This window comes from Myodes glareolus, chromosome 2 (genome assembly GCF_982192425.1).
Source record: "Myodes glareolus chromosome 2, mMyoGla1.1, whole genome shotgun sequence".
NCBI classification, from domain to species: domain Eukaryota; kingdom Metazoa; phylum Chordata; class Mammalia; order Rodentia; family Cricetidae; genus Myodes; species Myodes glareolus.
Genome location: NC_142027.1, coordinates 89,523,797 through 89,544,071, shown reverse-complemented (window position 1 = coordinate 89,544,071; position 20,275 = coordinate 89,523,797). Strand labels below are relative to the sequence as shown.

At 46.1% G+C, this 20,275-nt stretch overlaps 1 protein-coding gene and 1 non-coding gene across 8 annotated transcripts in view; both read right to left on the bottom strand.

The window, feature by feature from the left end:
* Fry (FRY microtubule binding protein) overlaps positions 1-20,275 on the bottom strand; it is a 393,449-nt gene that overhangs the window by 7,514 nt on the left and 365,660 nt on the right. For 5 of the 7 annotated variants that reach the window (XM_087902760.1, XM_087902759.1, XM_087902746.1 and 2 more), the window contains 3 exons: positions 17,737-17,820; positions 6,474-6,491; positions 4,795-4,905 (listed from right to left, as the gene is read on the bottom strand). In XM_087902760.1, the coding sequence (XP_087758886.1) occupies positions 4,795-4,905; positions 6,474-6,491; positions 17,737-17,820 (213 nt within the window). The remainder of the gene's footprint in view (positions 1-4,794; positions 4,906-6,473; positions 6,492-17,736; positions 17,821-20,275) is intronic. The other 2 variants (XM_087902750.1, XM_087902756.1) reach the window with 1 other exon arrangement.
* On the bottom strand, positions 7,352-7,452 carry LOC125390562 (small nucleolar RNA U13). The gene has a single exon (XR_007228791.1). It is a non-coding gene; the product is annotated as a small nucleolar RNA U13 (small nucleolar RNA).

The following is a 20,275-nucleotide window of genomic DNA, read 5'->3' as shown; positions in this document are numbered from 1 at the left end:
ACTGCCAGACTTGGTGACTTATTGTTTGGATTCCTAGTTTCCCAGACTGTGAGCTAAATAAATTTTTTAAAGTGGCTGGCTTCAAATATCTTGTTATATTACTGAAAAACTAGTGTGTGTGTGTGTGTGTGTGTGTGTGTGTGTGAGAGAGAGAGAGAGAGAGAGAGAGAGAGAGAGAGAGAGAGTCTCAGAGTTTTTCCAAGTCTAAGACCGCAATACCTGCTGATCTCTCAGAGGCCAGCATGGTCTACGGAGTGAGTTCCCAGACAGCTAGGGCTACACAGAAAAACTGTCTCGAACTCCCCTTCCCCACAAAAAGATGAAGTTTGGTACATAAGTACTCAAATATAATTGTCAACATGGACCCTGTTTTGTTTTTGAGACAGGGTCTTAGCACAGCTCTGAGTGTACTGAAACTCACTATGTAGACTAGGCTAGCCTCTAACTCACAGAGATTCTCCAGTCTGTTTCCCCGAGAGCTGAGATTAAAGGTGTACACTCCCATGCCCATATTATGACTCCTGTTTCTTAACAGTAAAGGACTTTTCTCTTTTTTTTTTCTATGCCACAGAAAAGATGGGAGATACAATTTTTTTTTTTGTTTTTAGAGACAGGGTTTCTCTATAGCTTTGGACTCTGTCCTGGAACTAGCTCTTGTAGACCATGCTGGCCTCAAACTCACAGAGATCTGCCTGCCTCTGCCTCCGCCTCCTGAGTGCTGGGATTAAAGGTGTGATCCACCACCACCTGGCTTGTTTTGTTTTTGAGATGTCCTCATTATCAGGGCAGAGGCTTGGTGTAGTGGTACAAGCCTTTGATCCCAGCACTCATGCCAGAGGCTGGTGGATCTCTGAGTTGGAAATAAATTGCAAGACAGTGCCATGTAGAGACCCTGTCTCAAAACAATTTCCTATAACAGCCTGGGCTGGTCTTGAATCCACTAAACTGTCAAGGGATAAACCACACTCAGTTTTAGGGGGTGCTGTGTGTTTATGAAGTCGAGAGTGCTAGGCAAGCATTCTACCAGTGGAGTCAAGTCCTTTAAGGCCCAGAAGATACAAGTTTTCTTGACTTTTCAAGACAGGGTTTCTCTGTGTAACAACTGTCCTAGCTGTCCTGGAACTAGCTCTTACAGAGACCATGCTGGCCATGAACTCAGAGATCCTCCTGCCTCTGCCTCCTGAGTGCTGGGATCAAAGGCGTGTGCCACCACCACCTGACCAGAAGATAGAATGTTAAGGAGGAAAAGGATGAAAAATAAAAAAGTCGCTGGGCAGCAGTGGTGGTGCTTGTCTTTTAATCCAAGCATTCTGGGAAACAGGCAGGCAAATCTCTGTAAGTTCAAGGCCAGCCTGGTCTACCCAGCTAGTTCCATGACAGCCAGGGATACACAGAAATCCTTTCTTGAAACCCCTATCTCCCCAAAACATTATTTTTCATTACATGTATGTGTGTGGGGCTCTATGTGGGTATATGGACACAGTGAGTGGAGATCCACAAGGAAGCCGGAGATGGTGGATCTTCCTGGAGCTGGAGCTATAGCTGTCTGTAAACCAGTAGAGCTGGGTACCTAGAAACATGTTCTTCTTCCAGAGCTGGGCTTGCTGTTAGCCACCTCTGCAGCCTCACCCCTTTAAAACAACTACCCTTGTGGTAGTAAGATTGTAATGGTTGTTCTGTCTCTTTAAGAGACAAGCCATGCCCACTCCCTCCCCCATCCGCTGAGGCAGGTTGATCTTCAGTTTCTGGCCTGAACTCACTCTCTTTTCTGTCTTCCTCTTGGAGAGGCAGCTTCGTTTCTGCCTCTCTCTCTCCACTTCTCCGCTTCCCCCCTTCTCTGTCTGTCTCTCTCTGCTCTTCTCTCCCTCTCTCTGCCCCCCTTCTCCCTTCCCCCTCCATAACCTCCTGAATAAATATTCAACCTCACTCTGCATGTCATGTCTATCCATGTCTCCTACCTGCCTGCCATGTGTCTCCCTGCCTGGAACCAGCCATTGCTCGGGGACTGGCAACCGTCTCTGCCTGGGACTGGCTGCTCCCAGGGCCTGCTGGCTGCCGCCACATGGCCCACTACCACCATTTGGGACCTACAGCATTTCTGCTGCCTACTGCCACTGGGGATCTTGCAGCATTTTTTAAAAAAATCATAAAAGAGATGATAGCTCACCAAGGGTTGAATTTGCATTCCTCAGATACGAATATTGAGCAATACTTTATGTAACTGTTGGCCGTACTTACATTTCCTTTGGAGATGTGTTTGGTTCGATCCTTCGTGCATTTTTTCAGCTGTTTTTGTTGTTGTTAATTTGTTGTAAGAGTTCTCACGTTTTAGATACTCCTCATCTATTAATGTAGTTTGCAAAAAATTTCCCCAGTGCAGAGGTTGTCTTTTTAAAAATTATTTGAGGGCTGGGCGGCGGTGGTGCATGCCTTTAATCCCAGCACTCGGGAGGCAGAGGCAGGCAGATCTCTTGAGTTCGAGGCCAGCCTGGTCTACAAAAGCTAGTTCCAGGTCAGGTAGGACTGTTACACAGAGAAACTTTGTCTCAAAACAAACAAACAAACAAAAAAATGATTTGAGAATTCTATACAATGTGTCTTACCAGGATGTTCGTGGGTACGGGGTCACTGGATCATGGGTACCCTCTCAGGGGCTGAATCCTTGAAAACTGGGTGTTCTCCCAGCAGCCATGAATTGCCAGTGGGAGCCTGGACTAAGCTAGGGGTGGGTTCACGACCACCTTCCCCCTCCATGCTGGGATTTTGTGTGGCTTGATCTTGCCCTGGTGTTTCATGCAGTCACAAGTCTCAAGGTGATGTCTGCCCTTCAGGATCAAAGATCCAATCCCCTAGAGAATACTGGCTTAGGTACCGAGGCATCAGAGTTGTTCTGCCGGTTCTGGAGAGGATTTTCTAGTGGCCTGGAATGGCTGGTCCCTATGGATAAAGTGCCATGCCAGTCTGGGTGATAGAGTCATGGCTGAGCCACTGGGCATCGGCTCCGAGTATCTGGGGGCAAGTTATAGTAACAACTTCTATGGGGATTTGGTGTGGTTGTATGGGTATATACGGGCAGGTTATAGTAGCACCTTCTATTAGGAGGCAGGGATCTGCAGCCCCTCAGCTGAGGAATGGTTTGTTACCATCGGTAGGTATAGTAACAATGATGGCAGAATTTTAAAGAGACAGAGAGTGACTACTGTCCTCCACAGCAGGGTGCTCTGTGGTAGAGGCTGCGGTTCAAGATGGTGCAGTGCAGCCCCAGGGGTCCTGGGATGGGTGGAGCTTTCTCTGGAGTATTGCAGCCCTGTGAAACCCCGCGCTTGTGAGAACAGTAGGCTTCGCAACAAAGACCTGCAGATTTTTTTGTTTGGTTGGTTTTCTTGTTTTTTGAGACAGGGTTTCTCTTTCTCTGTAGCTTTGGAGCCTGTCCTGGAACTAATTCTTGTACACCAGGCTGGCCTTGAACTCACAAAGATCCACCACGACCACCACCAGGTGACCTGCAGATGTTGTAACGGCTAAAGTTAGCCTATAATATAAGCCCCACTTGCCTAAGGACAGATACTCTGGGATGCTGGAGGCTGTTGTTCACATAAGATAACCATCCACAGGTTTCCACCTCCCTAAACAAGTTTGGATGTGCTTGATCAGACGTAGATGGGGGGGGGGTATATAGGCAGAAAGCACGTCAGGATGTATGCCTGTTCCTGACTGGACAAAGGAACAAAAAAACCCACTGTAACCCTGTGGGTTTGCCTTTAAAAGCTCCTGGCCAGTATTAAATAAAGCTTGCTTTAATTGTCTAACTGAGGAACTGATTTCTCTCCTTGCAATCCATAGGTTTAACCGTGTCTGCAGCAGTGGTGGAGTGTGGTGGTTCTATCTTCCTCACATCAAGGAAGCCTTCCTGCACCTGAGTTGTTGACAACCTAGGGATAGAGAGGATGAGTGGTTTTGTCTCTCTCACTTAAGGCTTGCACCCTAGCCTTTCCTCGAGGCAGCATGCTTGTTTGGGTGTTTGTTGTTTGAGTCCTCTTATGCATTCGGTACTTCACTTGGTCATCTTGCTACAGTGGCTTTTTAAATATGGACAGTGGAGCATTTGCTAATCTTTCCTGCTTTCCAGACATTCATTTATTCTAGCAACAGAAGCTGCCTGCATTTACTTCTCTACCCTACCGCCATGTTGCCGTGTTTATGATAAAGATGGTTCTTGGTGCAGTTTTTTTGGTTCCGCCACCTCTTCGCTTCTGCTCCTAGGAGAACTGGAGCCCATTTGGAAGCAGTGTGCTCAAATGATTGTAATTTTTACACTTAGATGCATGAAAGCATACTGATGCTGAAGCAGGGAGCAGAAAACCAGCAGGCATTGATCCATTTCTTTCTTCCCTTCTGATACTGGCAACTATGAAAGGCTATGTGCCAAGGAGACACGAGGGCTTTTCACAAAGGATGCCCCATCGGTGTGATGCAAGTGTGGCCCCTGGGTGTAACTGTAGGGCATGGGGGGAGCTTGCCCCCAAATGCGGGGCTATCTTACTCTTTCCACCTTAGTTGCGGCTCTGCTCTAGAAAACCATTCAGCACTGAAAATGGAAAGATATTTCTTTTTCACTGGTGTTTGAACAAAGTAAGAATTATATGCAAAAAAAAAAGGCGAATCAAATGAAAATAACTAACCCAGTTTGTACCATTCATAAGTGTGGTGGAGGATGGAGGACAAAGAAACCAAACCAAACCAATAACCACGACAGCCAGTGGCTTCTCTGTGGTGACAAGATGGAGGACTTACCTCTGGCACGGAGCTCACTTCGTGCACCTGGCCGATGAGCTTGCAGTAGGACTGATAGAGCAGGAGCAGTTGGAAGTGCAGCTTGTACAGCCTCTGGCAGAGCTCCAGTTGCTAGAGAGGGAGGACGCATGGGAACGGACAGCCGTTAGAGCTCGTTCTGTAGAACTGGCGAGAAGCGACACACACACTGGTTCTTCTTTAAGAACACAAGGAACCTTAACTCTCTGATTCCACTCTGAGCAAAACAAACCCAGATCCACTCCACAACATCAGTGAGACCGTCATGGTTAATACAGAATACCATTTCTCTATAATGGAGTATGACTAGTTGGATTCGGCTAGAGAAAGGATGGAGGGAATCACAGTTCCGCTGTATTTGCCCATGAAATACCTATAAATTGCAGCTGAGTTAATTTTTATGAGCTACAAACTGCTTTGAAACAGCCAAGAATCCTTTCTACTAATGGGAAAGCTGACGGGCAGAACACTAACTAGTTCTAGGTGCTAAGTTTGCAAGTTGAATTGCTTCTTGGGAGATGACTGTATAAGTCTGGGCTGCCACCTAGGGGACAGCCACCCCTGAAGGCAGAAATACAAGCCACACCGTGATGAGAAAGAAACCCCGGTCATCCCATCACCAATGTTCACAGCCATCTGAGCGGTGTTCTCTACGTCAACCATGGGCTGGCTTCCACAGTCATGAGATAGCAGAGAATGACAGTCACGGACAGGACAGAGGAAGGGGAGAGCCTCCAGCAGACAGGAGTCCTTGACTCACTTGTCTCTGGTGAAAGCGAGCTACATCTGGTGTAAACCAGACAGGCAAGGGCTGCGCTGTGGGTTTAGATGAGGCTCCGGGAAGGCTGGGTAAGTGGGGCCTTGTGCTGTCTAAAGGACATTACAAGAAATTCATCTCAGAACTGAGAGAGTTGAGGAAACTTAAACCACGTTTCCCAAATCAGGGGAAGGAGATAAATGACAAGAACTTTAAATTTTCTGGAGAATATTCTGTTGGTATCACAAATGTCTTTTGATCCTGGTTTTTAAGTTATTAAAATTGAAGCATATACATAATTTCATGCTAAGACTATGCTGAATGAAGCTTCCTCCTCTCCCCCCAACTTTCCTCCTTCTAGGAGAAAACCAATTCTGGCTAGACTTTTTTTTTTTTTTAAAGTATTGGCAAATAGCTTTAGAGTGGAGAATTAGTTCACTTATTAACTAATCTGGGTCTTAGGTTGTTTTGGTAAAATTCCTTATGCTAATAATTTAAACCTTTGTTTTAAATGGGAACCCTAGAAAATCTGGTATGAAACGCAACTGCCAGGATCTTGCAAATTAATTAAAAAAAAGTGTTTAAAAATAATGTTATCTTCCCAATTTAGGGTGAAACCTAGCCAAGAAAACTCTTGACTTTCCTAAATGCCAAATGATGGTATTTATTATTTAAAAATTCCCATGGAGAGAATGAGAATTCATAGCACTGTAGGTTTCTGTTTCGGGGGAAAAAGCATCCCGGAAAGCTACCAATAAGCTGCTGCATCTCAATCTACCAAAGAAATGAAAATTAAACAAAAAGGGAAGACATGCTAAAAGATACAATGGTTAACAGTAAAAATAAGGCTCAGTATGGGGTCCATGCCTCGGTGGACAAAGAATATGAAAGAAAGTTAACTTACTGCAAGAGATTCCATTTGCTACGCAGCAAGCATGGCGCAGGAAACAAAGGAAAGGAAAGAAAGGATAGGGTCAGTGTGGCATGCGACAGAAAGCACGGCCCTCCTCCGGGAGCAGAGCTGCCACGGTGTTAGCTTTGCTGGCCCAGACCTGTCTAGCAGTTGCCAGTCTTGTACCCGTGAAACATGCACAGCGGTCTGGTTAAAAAAACAAGCTTTAGTGGGCATCGTCACTGGAAAACATGGCGCTTAGTCCTTGGGATTCTCTGATTAGTTGATGTAGATTTTTCTCTGATTCAGCCTGGGGGACTAGAAGTAACCACTTTTTATTTTTATTTTTTTATTGATTCTTTTTGCTTCTTGGTGATTTGAGTGCATTGATGTGAACAGCAAGGGAACATAAGCTAGGAGGGCAGCTGAGCAGTCTGAAGAACTGCTCCCTGGTGGCAACTACAGTGCCACTTAGTTTTCTTTAGACTGGGACTACATATAGATGATTTTTAAAAATAATGCCTATGTGGGTTTGTGTACATGAGTGCTGGTGCCCTTGGGGACTAGAGGCACTGAATTCTCCCAAGAGTTGGAGTTACAGGCAGCTGTGAGTTGTTGTGGGAGTAACTTCCGCTGCCTCAACCAATAATCACTGAAGCAGGAGCCCACAACCAATAGTGAGTAACCCAACTTGGGTGCTGGGAACTAAATCTAGGCCTTTTGCAAGAGCGGGGCATGCTCTCAGCCACTGACATCTCTCCAGCCCTCAGATTGAGAACGTGTCATAGGCTGCTAGATGGGACTAGCTCAAAGGAGTAAACATTGTATCCTCTCAAACAAATATGCAACCTGAGTATTGCCCTGTATTTGATTTTCTATGGTAACAAATTTTTCACAGGTAGTTGCCAATATTGTAAGAAGGTCTGCAGAAGGTACATGTCCCACAATGGTGTGAACACCCAATTGTCATGCTTAAGAACCAAAAAAAGACCCTTCTAATTATTTTTATCTGCTAAACAATGCCTAAAAAAATCTAAAACTGGTTATTAACATATTGAAAGTTTACAAAGTGGGCCATGTTCAGCTATAGCTACCATTTCTTATCTTTTCATTCTTTTTAAAAAAGATTTATCTACTCTGTATGCAGTTTTCTGCCTGCACACCAGAAGAGGGTGCCAGATCTCATTACAGATGGCTGTGAGCCACCATGTGGTTGCTGGGAATTGAACTCAGGACCTCTGGAAGAACAGCCAGTGCTCTTAACCACTGAGCCATCTCTCCAGCCCGAGCTGCCATTTCTTAACTATCACTGATGACACTGCAGCTACAGAACCAGTTTGTGGAAGATGTTGATAGATGGGAAGCGGTACCACAACTTGAGGGCAATGTTTAAAATTTTTAAAAATCAGTTTCAACCAGGCCTTGTGGAACACTTGCCAAAAACTAGTGTTCAACAGGCCAACCTACCAGATGAGTGGTTCCCTAGTGGGGAGCCCCACTTGGTAAGGCTGTGGGGTCACTGGTTGTAGATAACTGTCTCTGACTGTAATTTTTCTCATGCCACTAAAAACAGCAATGGGTATTATTCCCTCTGCTTGTGTGTTTATCTTGTGAAAATGTTCCATCTACTGGGCACACATAAGGTTGTGGATGGTCAGGAAGACTGTTTCTGTTTAGTATGTATATAATTTGTTTTTGTTCTTACTTTCCTTTTTTTTGGTTTTTCGAGACAGGATTTCTCTCTGGAGCTTTGGAGCCTGTCCTGGAACTTGCTTTGTAGACCAGACTGGCCTCAAACTCAGAGATCTGCCTGCCTCTGCCTCCTGAGTGCTGGGATTAAAGGCGTGTGCCACCGTCACCTGGCTAATCTGTATAATTCTGATCAGTAGAATTAATACTAGAATTTTTCATTACTCAGACTGATATAAAAAAGTAACAGTATGGGCTGGAGAGATGGCTCAGCAGTTAAAAGCACTGGCTGCTTTTCCACAGTCCTGAGTTCAATTCCCAGCAACCACATGGTGGCTCATAAGCACCCGTAATGAGATCTGGTGCCCTCTTTGGGCCTGCAAGGACACATGCAGGCAGAATACTCTATATATAATAAATATTTTTTGTTTATTTATTTATTTATTTGTTTGTTTGTTTGTTTTTGAGACAAGGTTTCTCTGTAGCTTTGGTGCCTGTCCTGGAACTAGCTCTTGTAGATCAGGCTGGCCTTGACTCACAGAGATCCCCCTGCCTCTGCCTCCTGAGTGCTGGGATTAAAGGTGTGCACCACCATTGCCCAGCTATCTTTTTAAAAAGTTATATTATTCCCAGTCACTAAGACAGCTAATTTTAGACTTCAGAACAAATTCAAAGCAAACTGGTTGCCCCTGGAGACAAATACCCGAGGTCAATTTTCCAGGAATTTATTGCTGATTTAAGGTCAGAGCATGAAGCAACTTTAGTAGACATAACTTTCCCAGCAATGGACCTTCTGCACATACTCCCCAACCTCAAGTTTCAGCCAACTAACTGTTCAAGTCCTGAATTTCACTGACACTTTCTGTATGGGAAACCATGACCACTCACTCACAGAGCTACGGTCCGTGCTAACTTTATTCACACTGCCCAGTCAGCGTGACCTCCCTAGCCTGAGAGAAAGCGTGTGATCAGTTTGGTTCTGTTTCTTATTGACTGCTCAAGCAGTGCTGTGACCCTGGTGATGTGGTTCGTACTCGTCCAGAGGTTTTGGGTGTGGGAAGAAGCCAGAAAGATGCAGGGGGAATTAGGAGATGTGAGAGGAGTGTGTGTGTGTGTGTGCAGGAAGATGTAGCTGAATGTGTGGAGAGGAGCAGGAGACACGAGAGAGGCAGCTGTGTGAAGAAGTGTGAAGGTGTATAGTTGTGTGGAGAATGGAACTGTGAGAAAGTAGACGGAACCGTGTAGGGAGATGTGCGGCTGTGTAGAAGGTAGATGTAGCTGGGAGAGAAATGTAACTGTGTAGAGAGATTAGCCAGGCAGTGGTGGTGCACACCTTTAATCTCGGCAAAGGCTGGTGGATCTCTATTCTGTGAGTTCAAGGCCAACCTGGTCTACAAAGTGAGTTCTAGGACTGGCTCCATAGCTACTGGGAAACCTTATCTTGAAAAGACCCAAGAAGTAAGTAATTAAGTAAGTAAATAAATAAATAAAAGAGATTATTTAAGGTGAAGTAAGGGAGGTTCCATTAGGAAGCTTTTGTCTTAGGTTGCCAGCAGAAAGCATGTATTTCCTTCTTTACCCTCATATAGAAAAGTCTAGTCCTTGCTGCATTTGTGGTTTTTTTTTTCATACCCTGAAGGCGGCCTTGGAGTGGAATCTGCCAGTACACAAGTACACAAGATGATTGAGAGTTTGGGGCCAACCTGGGCTTATAGTGAGACCCTGTCTCAGCCCCTACCCCAAACACCATTTTGATTAATTCCAGTTATGAGTCCATATATATTTAGGCACCTACTTACTCCCTTAGTAATCCTTGGCAAGAAAAATTCTTAAAAGGAAAGCTCCCCCTCAAAAAATAAAAAAACCAAAAAAAAAACCCAAAAAATATACTTTTGGGCTTTCAGTTTAATATACCGTTGATTCATCGCTGGGGTCTACAGATGCTACCGAGGGAGCGTTTAGACCCCCACCTCTGATTCCTGGTCCCCTTTCCCTCATCTGCGGCCAGTATCACAGGAGAGTGACGTGGGTGGTGACTGTAAACGTACTGAGAAGTCGATGGTGGATCCTGGTCCTGAATGTCTCTCGGGCTTCAAAAGGGGTTTCCTTAAAGCCTAGGTTGTACATTAGTGACCAAGGCTCTTCCAAGTCTCTGGATGTCTACAAGCTTCATTCTTTGGTACGGACACACAGAGTGCTATCAGATTAGGTACACAGGGCCAGGTTTATTTTTTTTAATTTTTTACCTTTAGGTTTTCGAGACAGGGTTCTCTGTGTGGCCCTAGCTGTCCTGAAACAGGACAACGTGCTCTGTAGACCACGTTGGCCTTGAACTCAGAGACTCACCTGCCTGTGACTAAAGACATACACAACCTCCACCAGGCTACAGGGCCAGTTTTTAAAAATTACTTTAAGTGTGTGTGTGTGCGCGTGCACACGTGCAAGTGTGCACTTGTGGAGGCCTGAGGCATTGGATCCCCTGAAGCTGGGGTTATAGCCACCTGATATGGATGCTGAGAGCTGAACTCAGGTCCTCTGCAAGAGCAGCCAGTGCTCTTAATGACTGAGCCAGCCCTCCAGCACCACACTGGGCGGCACTGCAGGCTCCTGGGAGCTCATCAAATAGGAACGCCATATTCAGTAAGCGCAGAAGCAGGTCAGCACTGCTGGTGTGGACTCCCCTTTTGGCGTTGTGACATGACAAGTGCTGGGTTAACGACGACACAGTCCTAAACAAAGACCACTGTTGTTCACACCTACAAAACAAGGCCCTGATCCAAGGAGCTCATCTAGACAGTGGAGTCATCTCTGGTCAGTAAAGGCAATTGAACTTTCTTTGCTGGCTCGGGCTCGGTCCTGAGGAATGTCACCGATGCCTCTCACTCAGCTCTTAGGGCACAAAGGTGTGTTTCCTGGGTGATGGCCAACTATGATGAACTCCAGAACTTAGGTGGGCTAGTGGCAGCTTCCTAGTGGGCTGATGGCTTCCTTGGCTTTTGTCAGCTTGAATTCCTTCGCTAGGCCATACGGGAACCTCATTGGCTGTCTTGTAGAAAATGATAATGTTTGCTTCAGTTCGGGCTTGGATTTTCTTTATATCCAGGTTAAAAGAAAGAATCCCGCTAAAAGTCTTTGCACCTTTAATCCCAGCTGTTGGGAGGCAGGATGATCTCTAATTTGAAGCCAACCTGGTCTACAGAATGAGATCCAGGACAACAACTAGGGTTACACAGAGAAACCCTGTCTCGAAAAAACCCAAATCAACTAACCAACCAACCAAACAGAAGTCTTTGTAAACGTATCTGTGTTTGTGCTTGGCAACTTACGGTTCTTTAGACCATGGCTGTGGGAATGTCACTACTTTTTGCAGTCCCAAGGAGTTTAGAGATTTTCCGAGAGTTTTACTTGGAAAAGTGTTAGCTGAACTGGCTGGGTGGGGGTGGGTTGAGGCCTGGGGGGCGGGGAGCAGGGCCAAGAATGCAGCCGCTAAGAACAAATCTTAAACAACCTAGGAGCAGGGCATTTAAAAACTGCACAACAGAATCTGGCATAGTGGCATATGCCTGCAAGCCCGCCACTCTGGGAGGCTGAGGCAGGAGGACTGCTGAAAGTTTAGAGTCATCCTTAGATTTGAGATTTTAGTCTGCCTACCTCTGGACCCCGCGCAAAGGAATTATAGGTGTGCATAACCATGCCTGACTTACTGTCTCATCCAATGACTGAAAGTCACCACGTGAGAGCTAAATGGTATGAAGTTTAGATTCTGTGTAGAAGGTAACCTGACACAGACGTTCTTAGAGCATGCCCGTGCATGAAACTGAAGCAGGTGGGGATGCCGCTCACTCACCTCTTAATACTATTTGCTTGCTATTGGCACAGTGACAACCACCACTCTTCTTCCCTCCCTCCCTCCCTCCCTGCCTTCTTCCCTCCCTCCCTCCCTGCCTCCCTGCCTCCCTCCCTCCCTCCCTCCCGTTCTTTTCTTTATGCAGTGTTGGGGACTGAGCTCAAGGCCTTGCACAAGCTAGGCAATTTCTCTGCCAAGCTACAACTTCAGGTGACAGCCATTATATTTTGTTTGTTGAAAAAAAAATTTTGGGACCATGTTCATGAATATCTTTCAAAGCTAGAAACCTCAAAGCCTTCATTACCAGTAACACACCTTGAAAAAAGTATTTAGTATTTTTAAGAAAACTGTAAATAGCTAGAGGGTGGCACACACCTTTAATCCCAGCACTCAGGAGGCAGAGGCTTGCAGATCTCTGTGAGGTCAGCTTGGTCTACAGAGTGAGTTCCAGGGCAGCCAGGGTTACATGAAGAAACCTCATCTCAAAAAAAAAAAAAAACCAAAAAACAAACAAACAAACAAAAAACACAAAAAAACCCAAAAAAACCCCCAAAAAAACAAAAAACAAAACAAAACAAAACCCCACCCAAACCAAAACAAACTGTAAGCAAATCCTAGTGGACACATCTTTACCCAGTATGGGAGAGAAGATTGCTTTTGGAAGAGAGACAGACGGAGCATATTTGGAGGCTGAAGTTTAGTGGAGTTCAACTGACTGGAGAGCAGGCTGGTTCAACATTTGACTTGTGCAGTTTATATAAGCTCATGGGGGCAGCCTCTCATTCCCATGCTGTACAGGGATAGGAAAAACAGCCCACAAGGTATTTTTGCAGTGAGATAAAACAAACACACAAGGGCTGAATGTAAGGCGCTGTTCTCAAACCTAGAAGCAGAAACACATATTGAATGTGAGTATGTCAACTAAAATAAATTCTAACGAATGAGACATCTGCGGCCCTCTTGGGACCACTTCTGCAGAGCTGGAGAGAGACGGTCTCACCTGCTCTACAGCGGGGAGGATGAAAATACAGCCCTGCCGGACTGGAGCTGGCTTACTTGGCTTCCTGACCTAAGTTTATGTGAACTTCAACCACCAGGGGAGCTATTCCAGAAAAGAGGGCCCGGTGGGAGTTACTCTTCAATGCAAAGTGCTGATTGCCAGCCCTGAAAAGGTTTCTCTGTCTCCCGAATAGTGTGTGCATGTGAACGGAAGTGATCTTGTCGGACAAAATCAAACTCTCCTGTTTTTCTGGGCTGTTTAGCACATGCTGTACCTTACCCTAGGGAATGGTTAAAACAAGCACTTTAACTGGCCTAAGCCTCCAAAATTATTACATACATGAGATTAAAAGCATCTTCTCCAGACAACTGGCTCTTGCCCAAGTTCCTGGTGACCACCGTGCCTATGAACCGGCAGGAAATCTGACATCCAAGCTAATGCTACCTGTGGGCAGACCTGGTTGGTTTTACTGGCAGGTTGAAGGCATCAGATGAGATGCTGCTTTTCCCCCATTTTTTGAACCCCACAATCAATCATGGCTCCTAGGTATTGACTAGGTATCACTATTTCTGCAGATACAAACCCTCCCCCCAAAACAAAAAACAAATCAAAACAAACAAACAAAAACCACCTTACAGATTCCAATTTATAGTAGGAGTCTAGTAGGAGTCATTCTCTCTCTCTCTCCTTTTTTTTTTTTTGAAACAGGGTTTCTCTGTAGCTTTGGAGCCTGTCCAAGCCTGTCCTGGAACTAGCTCTTGTAGACAAAACTGGCTTTGAACTCACAGAGATCCACCTGCCTCTGCCTCCCGAGTGCTGGGATTAAAGGCATGCGCCACCACTACCTGGCTTATTTTGTTTTTTTCTATGTGTGTGTTTTGCCTCTAAGAGCAGACAAGAGACAATTTGGAGACATGGAATACGACATTTACAACTTGCCACTGGGCTTCTCTCAAATGCACAGTGGAAAATTCCTTATCGTAGAGGGATCTCACTGGGCTGGTTAGGGTGTTGTTTTTCAACTTGACACAAACCAGAGGCACCTGAGAAGGGGGAACCTTCAACTGAGGAATTGCCTACAACAGACTGTCCAGTGGAGACTTCTGTAGGGTATTGTCTTGATTGATGTGTGAGGGCCCAGCTAACTGTGAATGGTGCCATCCTTAGGCATGTGGTTGGTCCTGGCTTGTAGAAGGCAGGAGAAGCAAGCCAGTAAGAAGCATTCTGCCATGTCTCAGACTTCAGTTCCTGCCTCCAGTTCCTGCCTCCAGCTCCTGCCTTCAATTCCTGCCTTCAGTTCCTGCCTCCAGTTCCTGCCTCCAGTTCCTGCCTCCAGCTTCCTGCTTCCAGGTTCCTGCCTTCAGCTCCTGCTTTGGCTTCTCTCAGTGATGTACTACAAGATGTAAGGTGAAATAAACCTTCTTCCCCAAGTTGCTTTTAGTATGGTGTTCATCATAGCAAGAGAAGCAAATTAGGAGCGGTGTAAAGGGCCAGATGAAGTCTCATTCACACAGTACCTGAAAACACTACCGCCCACTTTTGTTCTCAAGCCTTTACTGTGTGCCTAGAGTTTCCACACTGAGCAGGAGTGACTGAAGATGGACTCCATCCTTTCATTTTTGTTTAGTGAAAGACACAAGGAAAGGGTCAAGGAGAAACAAGCACAACAGGATGAGACCATGTACCACACAACCAGTTCAGTTAAAGGAGGTCATGCACACAGTGACTGTCCCCTAAGGTGACATCACAGGCCACACGAGAACCTCCTTAGTGTGCGAGAGTAAGCCAAGGAATTCTCAGGGTGGCCTGTGAGTGTGGAAGCAAAGAGAGCAAGATGTGGTGGGCGAGGAGGAGAACAAAAGATCCATGGACATCAAGAACCAAAGGTTTGAAAACGAAGACTTAGGGAAGCAGGAGAAGGAAAGTGACAAAGTTCGGACGTTTAGAGAGTAGGGTGAAAAAAGGACAGTCTCTGCTATCTGTAGGCCTAGCCAGGGAACTCTGCAGTAAAGCACTTTCCCAACCGAGTCTTCATTACAGGATGGTAAAGGATTTGTAAACGGAGAGTAAATGCTAGATAACCATCATTATATACTATGTACAAGCTACACACAAACTGGGCTAGGCCTGTGCTAATCCTAAATTCTAGCCTGGTGACTATTTTCTGGCCTGACCTTGGCCAGCATATGCTGAAGTAACAGGAAAATTAAGCTGGATCAGGAGTGGGTCCTCTAAGGTGGTCATAAAATTGTGAAACTTAGAATTTTTTTTTGAGATAGGGTTTCTCTGTAGCTTTGGAACCTGTCCTGGAACTAGCTCTTGTAGACCAGGCTGGCCTTGAACTCAGAGATCTGCCTGTCTCTGCCTCCCAAGTGCCGGGATTAAAGACGTGCGCCACCACCACCCAGCTATATTTTATTTTTTAAAAAATATCCAAGCTGGGACTGGAGAGATGATGCAGCTGTTAGGTACACTGGCTGTTCTCGCAGAAGACCCAGATTCAATTCCCAGCACCCACATAACAGCTCACAACTGTCTGTAACTCCAGTTTCATAGCTGTATATATAGGCAAAACACTAATGCACAGGTAGTAAATTTTTTAAAAGTCCAAGATGGGTATAGTGGCATATGCCTTTAATCCCAGCACTCAAGAGGCAGGCAGATTTCTGTTAGTTTGGGGCCAACTGGTCAACATAGGAAATTTTACAGAAGTTAGGGTTACATAGAGGGATCCTATTGTAAGAAGAAAAGAAAAAAATGTGCTTCTGTCCATGCCAAGAGCATAGGGTATCCAGTGAAAATCAGGGCATTCTGATCAACTGAAGCAGTACATCACAGGTATACACACACACACACACACACACACACACACACACACACACACACTGATGGAAATGCTGCTAGGGCACTCTGTGATTCTGAACTTCACATCTGAGCAAGCGCTGCTTATGAAGAAGCTACCTTGAAGCACCATTATGCACCTATGTTAAAAGTCTCTTAGAAACAACTGGGCAGTGGTGAGGCACGCCTCTAATCTCAGCACTTGGGAGGCAGAGGCAGTCAGATCTCTGTGAGTTCGAGGTCAGCCTGGTCTACAGAGCGAGTTCCAGGACAGCCAGGGCTACACAGAGAAAGCCTATTTGAAAAACAAAAGCCTGGAAACTACAGAGTGAAATACAAATGTGTTTTCAACAAGAGTAGAAACTAGAAACTGCCTTTGGTCACCCCATCTAGATATTTCTCAGCCGGACAGCTGCTATTTCTGATCCTTATTCACTTATCTCGGGGTTTGTGGAGGACCAGGGTGGGGATGAGTGTAGTTCTCAGCACCCGAAACTTGCTTGGTGACAATGACCAAATTGGTATTGAATTACTAGTGTTAGGTTGAAAAATTTCACTCAAACCTTATTAGGCTCTTCATACAGTAATAAAACCTTTTTTTTTTGTTTCTGAGACAGGGTTTCTCTGTGTAACAGTCCTGGTTGTCCTGGAACTCCCTTTGTAGACCAGGCTGGCCTCGAACCCATAGAGATCCTTCTGCCTCTGCTTCCGGACTGCTGGGATTAAAGTCATGTGATAATATGCTTGGCTAAAGCCTGCTTTCGTATACAGGAGGGTGTGTGACAGGAAATACCTACTCTGAGGTAACGCCAGGGTGACACTTCCTCCACACAGACTGGGCAGTGGCCTCCTAGCTCCTTGTGCCGCTCTCCTGCCCCCTTCAGTTTGTCTATATTGTCCGGCAGCATGGCTTGGTCTGCTTACATCCCTGCTGTTTAACTTGCTGGTTGTTTACACTGCTGTGAGATGGCCAAGCCCTCACAGCCAGCCTTCTGCCAACACTGCAGACGCTTCTCAAGCTTGCTTTCATATCCGCACCCTGGTCCTACAGCCTCTATTCAGTTCCTAGAATCCCATGTTCCCTTCTGCCTCGGGACCTTTCCACAGCCTTCCACCCTTACCCTCTTCCTCAGTTACCCCTAGTTCATACTCGAGATCTCTTTCTGTCTCACACACCAACAGGAAGCCTTCCCAGAGCCACTGGCTGTAGGTCCTTACAGCCCACTTCTCTCTTTTCTGTTCTTAAAGCCACTTACCACAGGCTATGCCCCATGATTGACATCTACCTCCCTGATAACAGCAGGAGGGCCGACACTTGGTCGGAACCCTGTGAACCAAATAGGAGCCCTTCACACCTAACTGCAAGAATGGATAGCTTTATCTCTCTCTTCTCCCTGATTTCCTTCATAATATAACATGTATGTAATCAGCTGCTGGCGTATGGTACACACTTAGGCTATTCTAAACGGGAAAATCTGTTTTGCAGTGTTTGGTTAAAAAACAAAACAAAACAACAGACAAATTTCCTTTACATCAACGAACTTGATGGCTCAGTGAAGAACTGAGCAGACCAGCAAGGAATGATGACATGTGGTTTTATATTCTGGATTAAGAAGAACAGGCTTATTAGGAAGTGATTAGCATGGTTAAATAGCACCTGGCATAAAGGTTAATTTTATGCCTCTGTTTTTCAGAAAGGAGAAAACAGAAGTCCCCTAGGCCCGGAACACCTGACCATGCATAGGATGGACGCACACCTTCCTCTACTGGGTTCACATGAATGTGGGAGAGGGTGCCCTTCATCTTTTCTTCTCTCAAGTCCCATGCTGCTTGTGAGGATCAAACCCAACACAGGGCCAGACCACAAGAGAGACATAGTCTTAACAGACGTTCATTACCTTTTCTTCCGAGTCCCCAGGCTGGCAGGTAATCACTCCATCTCTCGATCCGCCTGCAAACGTTGCCTTACAGTTGGCAAGCCACTGTTGTCAGAAAAAGAGACGGGACATGGGTAGAACCACAGATGTCCTGAGAACATTTAAATTATGACTATGCTGGGAAAACTTGATCATGTTTCTAACGAGACTAAATACGATTCTGCTGGAATGACTTTTAGGAAAGGCTCACATTTGGAATGTTTAAGATGTACTGAAATTAAAACTTGCACAGGTTCAGTAATGGCCATTCTAAAATTGAATTTCTCCCGGGTGATGGTGGTGCACACCTTTAATCCCAGCACTTGGGAGGCAGACTCAGGTGGATCTCTGTGAGTTCAAGGCCAACCTGGTCTACAGAGTGAATTCCAGGACAGCCAGGACTGTTTCACAGAGAAACCCTGTCCCAAATAACAAAAAAAGAACGAACACACATACCTGTGGGCCAGAAGAGGGTGCTAGAGCTCTTGGAATTAGAGCTACAGATGGTTGTGAGCCATCATGTGGGTGCTAGGAACCAGATCAGTACTCTGAACTGCTAAGCCATCTCTCCTGCCCCTTAAAACATAATTCCCTGAGCAGATGTGGTGGCACATGCTTTTAACCCTCTTTGAATTTGAGGCCAGCCTGGTCTACAAGGCCAGCTCCAGGCCAGCCACGGCTACATACTAAGACCCTGTTGCAGAAACCCCTCCCCCCCAAAACATAATTTCAAGAATGTTATATATTGCCTTGGAGAATGTTTTACCAGATCATTCCTGATTTGTGTATGATTCCTGATTTGTGTATGAATGAAAATGAATACTCTTCCGGTTAGAGATTTCAAATATTTCATATGGGGGCAATTAGGAGGTAGGACCAACACTTCTCACAGGCGGAATGATTCTGGCCTTTCTGCACACCTACTTCTCCATTATGATCAGGAGGCGGCCACAGGGCAGGTCTCTGCCACTGGAAGAAGACTATTACTACAATGGCTTAGCCACTGTGATGGGGTTCCACTTGGGTTTAAGGATCTGGGATAGTGTTGGGCCTCATGAGGCCCTGGCCTGAAGCCCAGTGTAACTTCCTGAGCCTAGTTCGAGTTTGGAGATCTGTCTCTGGCTACCTGACCTAGCCTCTGCCTAGCCACTGCTAGTGTGGCAGAATATTATTGGCCATTATTCCTTACTCTGCCTCAACCCATCCCAAGCTTCACCACCCCCCATCACAACCCTATATAAGTTCCTGCCTGATACCACTAAATGAGATCCTGCTTCGACAGACTCCTGACTCAGTGGGTGTGTTTCTCCCCGTGGCCAGTGGGGAGGGCTGGGTCTTTCTACACTCACCATTCTGCTCAGCCCCAGGGAGAGTCTGGTGGGTCTGACTCTGTTCCCCCACTTCTTTCTGCCAGAGAACCCAGCAGGAGAGTAAGTTAACAGATATGAAATGGGACCTTTGGGCACAGTACAGTGAGCCCTGAAATCCACACCCAGTGCCAACAGGCTGGTCCACTCTACCAGTCAGAGAGAAAGGACTGCTTTTCCCAGCTGAGAAGCTGGGACATAAAGACAGGTAGAGAGCCGCAGAAATAAGAGACAGCGGAGTTATGGTGCAGCCTCAGAAGCTACTGAGAGATAAGAATAATAACAAGGAAAACCTACAGCCCGGCGAACTGTCAGACGTGCAGAATGGACTCAGGAACTGATGGCGTCTGTGACTGCCATAACTCACATCTCCACAGTAACTTGAAAATGAGCTGTTATCAGATGGCCAATGAGAGAAGGTGCCTGCGCTTGGATTCGAACTCAAGTCCATCTGTCTCTAAAATCCATGTTTTTTCTTACAGCGCCTGGCACATTTTACAGGCTGCCACAGATACGAGCAGGTGTCAGACACATTCACCTTGTCCTATTTTTACTACTACCTCCCTGGGTTCTCTGGGCCTCTACCTGTCAGAGAGCAGGTGGTTTGCATGGCTGGCTTCTAGACCTATGTGGGAGGGGGAAACGAAAGGAAAGAAACGGAAGTTGGCCTTCAGCTAGGGTCAACTGAAGCCACGAGGACAGGGAGAAAACGCTACTCAGAGAGGGCAGGAGCTAGAAGGGGGTGGCACGCACCATAAACAGATCTGAGAGAAGCTGACACGGGAAGGCAGAGCACTGCTTAGTGTTCTGTCAGTTTGATACAAACCTAGACACATCTGGGAAGAGGGAGTCTCCATCGAGAAATCCACTCCACTAGACTGGCCTGTGGGCAAGTCTATGGGGCATTTTCTTAATTAACGACTGATGTGGGAGGGCCCAGTCCACTGTGGGCGGTGCCATCCCTGGGCAGGGCCTGTGTGTTACCAGGAAGCAGGCTAAGTGAGCCACAGAATGCAAACCAATGAGCAGCATTCCACTGCGGCTTCTGCTTCCTCTTGCTTCCAGGTTCCTGCCCTGACTTCCCCTCTTGATGGACACAGTAACCTCTAACATCTCCAAATCCAAGTGACTTTTGGTCACGGTCTTTTCTTTAT